The following is a 3248-nucleotide window of genomic DNA, read 5'->3' as shown; positions in this document are numbered from 1 at the left end:
TCCGATAAGTCAGAAAGTTTGGTCGGGGGATAGACGACAGGTTCAATGTCAACTAAATGAGCTGCCCTATAAAAATGTCAAATAAAACTACATAAGCTGCGCATTGAAAATTAAGTAGAACTGCAATAGGAAAGGCCAGGGGCACAGCCAGGGGCATATTTTATCCAAGATTACTTTACTAAATTTTATCTGCTTCCGAAATATTTTTACATGACTGCTTCCGAAATTCTTTTATTTTGCACACGCCTAGAGGCGCGTGCAAAATAATATTCTCTAAATCCGTTCACTAATGAACAGGTTTCCTCCTTTTCGAAAGTGACAGGCTTCCAAACTAACTTATCTTAAACGGCGGGTTGTTTGTAAGGGTCCCACACCTACCGAGCAAAAATGTCTTCCCGAGATTTGCCAGAAATAACGAATAAGTAAATTAGCTATCGCCCTTATCCTTGTTAGGGATGCGATGTGCGTCAAGAGTAGGTACCAGTGATTTTAATAAACCATTTGATTCGTATCGATGGCTAATTGGTCTTCAACAACATGTGGCTTCTCTCTAAAATATCAATCGTGTCGTGGATCAGCCGGCCTGCTAACCCAGTGGCGGGGCGGAGTAGGTCGGTCACCGCGTCTGAGGCCGGGGCGGGGGTGGGCGCGGCTCCTCGTGCTCCTCTGATGACCGGGCGGGGTGGACTCACGGGGTGGGGGAGAGAGCCCCCGGGCGGCGTGGGCCCCTCGCCACCGACCGCCGCCCGGCGTGGACCTATATAACGACAGCCGCTGCTCTCCACCATACACATCGCCTTCCGAGCTCCTCTGCACTGCTAGCTGCATCGTCTGCTGCTACTTATCTGCAAACATGTTCACCAAAGTAAGTCACAGTTGTAAAATGATTAAATCAACAAAATTTGCCAGGCTTGGAGCACGCCAGATGCCAACTCCGTTGTCAGAAATGCGTTGGAGAGATATGCTGTCACTGTGTAATTGTTCAGTCATTCCTGTGCAGCATCCGACTGTCAAAATAAAGGCCTGGGGAATGAGAGCTGTCCTGACTTCTCAACAGCGCCCGTAAGTTGAGTGGTCGCAGAGCTAGCCTGTCCGTATAATGAACTCTCGAACGCTGTTTGCTCCCGACTGGCGACTCCCGAGTTCGTTATGTTTGTAATTGTGCCGTTGAGCGTGCTGAAGCCGAGACGGTTCCTCCTTTTCTCAGGTCACCGGATTGCTGCTGCTGGCCTCCGCCGCCAGCGTGCTCGCCAGGCCGCCGCCGCAGTACGCTCCCTCCGACTACTATTCTCCCCCGGAGTACCAGTTCGAGTACGAGGCCGCCGACCACTACGCCGCCCTGCAGTTCGGCCAGCAGGAGGAGCGTCACGGCGCCGAGACTAGCGGCTCGTACAGCGTGCTGCTGCCCGACGGCCGCACCCAGACCGTCACCTACACCGTGGTCGGTGAGCGCGGCTTCGAAGCCGACGTAAGCTATGACGGCGAGGCGGCGCCGGTTGAGAGCTACACCCCTAAGCACGCCCCGAGCTATGCTCCCAAGTACACCCCGAGCTATACCCCTAAGTACACCCCGAGCTATACCCCCAAGTACACCCCGAGCTACGCCCCGCGGCCGTACCACCCCGCTCCGGCGTACGGCAGTCGGGTGCGCAACTACGTCGTGAATAGCGATGCTGAGGACACTGCCGTCCCGGCTGCGGATGAGACCGAGGTGGAGGCTCGCGCCGGGGTTGAGGAGGTCGAGGAGGCGGAGGCTCCCGCTGAGGAGGCTGCCGTTGAAGAGGTCGAGGAGGCTCCCGTTGAGGAGGTCGATGCTGCTGTCGAGGATGCCGCTGAAGAGGACGCTGGCGCTGAGGAAGCGGACACTGAAGCGGCTGAGGCTGAGGCTGTGGAAGAGGAGGCCAGTGCTGAATAGGCAACACGTCATAAAGACGTCATTTATATAGGTATATGGATGATGCGTCATCGTCATCTGTATCCGTCAATATTTGATATCATGTTTATAGGATGACAAATAAATGGTTAATTAGCCTCAATGGGTTAGTTTTTTTTTCAATTTAGTATCGATTTACCACGCCCTGCGTCTCGAACGACGAACACGGTGCCACTGCCAATCGTGTCGCATGTCACTCAGTGTGCTGTCTGCGGGTACTGGCCTTGTTGACAGTCAAGTCGTAACTGCCACACAGCCGACCGCTGCCTCAGGTTTCTTCACCACAACCACGGGAGCGGCTCATCGTGCCGCATGATGTTTTGACCAAGATTCTTACAGATAGTTTTGACAGACTCCAGGATCCCTTAGTGATACTTGGCGATCTAACTCCTATCGATTGTTTCTCGCCGCGCAACAAGCGGAGGGCGATGCTTATGGAAGATTGGCTTTACTTCCGGGTCGGGCTGGAGTGGATAGTGACTTTCTGGACATTGTAGTGAGTGCGGGCAGCAGCAGATACGGCCAGGGGCTCCGCCACAGGGGGGTACGCGGGGGTCCGGACCCCCCCAATAATTTACCTGGGGGGTACAGTACCCCCCAATATTCCGAATACCTATTAGCTTGTTTTCGCGTACCTAAGAATGACTAAATCATTCACAGAATGTGTTGAATAATTTAGAACGTGTTGACAGTCGCAAAGCTAAGGGATTTAGGATCTAGAAATGTAGGGAACCCTTAAAATGTTGTGACACACGAATTGCTCAACACTCGCCGACCTTTATGTACGTGAGTTTATTCTGTGAATTTTATAAGTGGTGTTTTGCACATACCATCCTCAATCACTTTCACTGATGGCCGAGCCCAGACTGAAGGTGATTACAGTTCGGAGCCGGAAGCCATGACCATAAACAAAATAATAAACAAGGCTAATAAACAACCAAAAGCCAGTAAGGGCATCTCCAGGTCTCTTAATCGAACTGATTAAGATTACATCCCGAACAAGCCACCAGTGTGAATTTTATGTTTTACTTTGCCAGCTTGGCTTCACGCGTGAAGTGTCTGCTGAGCAGGTCGTTTGTCTAGGAGTATGAAAGTTTTATTTTAGCCCAACTTCTAAAGCATTTGTCTCTTTCAGACGTGAACGTTACCAACTACAAAGAATTTGCTTTGCCTTGGAACAGGTATATTACATTACAGGCTATTATACGTAGACATGAGATTAGATTCAAGTACAGCAAAAGCACAGTTACTAGGCAATAGGCAGACAGGCGCAATGTTACCCGCTACACGCACAGTGAAGAAAACACTACTGCGT

The 3248-nt window shown here is 51.4% G+C and overlaps 1 protein-coding gene across 1 annotated transcript; it reads left to right on the top strand.

The window, feature by feature from the left end:
- The first annotated feature begins 853 nt into the window (after positions 1-853).
- LOC122378524 (cuticle protein 7-like) lies at positions 854-1915 on the top strand. Its single transcript, XM_043359669.1, has 2 exons — positions 854-865; positions 1208-1915. Exons 1-2 carry the CDS (start codon positions 854-856, stop codon positions 1913-1915), a joined length of 720 nt encoding a protein of 239 aa, XP_043215604.1.
- Positions 1916-3248: the final 1333 nt, after the last annotated feature.

The sequence above is a fragment of the Amphibalanus amphitrite genome, unplaced genomic scaffold (assembly GCF_019059575.1).
Source record: "Amphibalanus amphitrite isolate SeventyFive unplaced genomic scaffold, NRLGWU_Aamphi_draft 000007F_arrow, whole genome shotgun sequence".
NCBI lineage: Eukaryota > Metazoa > Arthropoda > Thecostraca > Balanomorpha > Balanidae > Amphibalanus > Amphibalanus amphitrite.
Note: the sequence above shows the minus strand (reverse complement) of the source record. Positions and strands in the feature narration are given on the sequence as shown.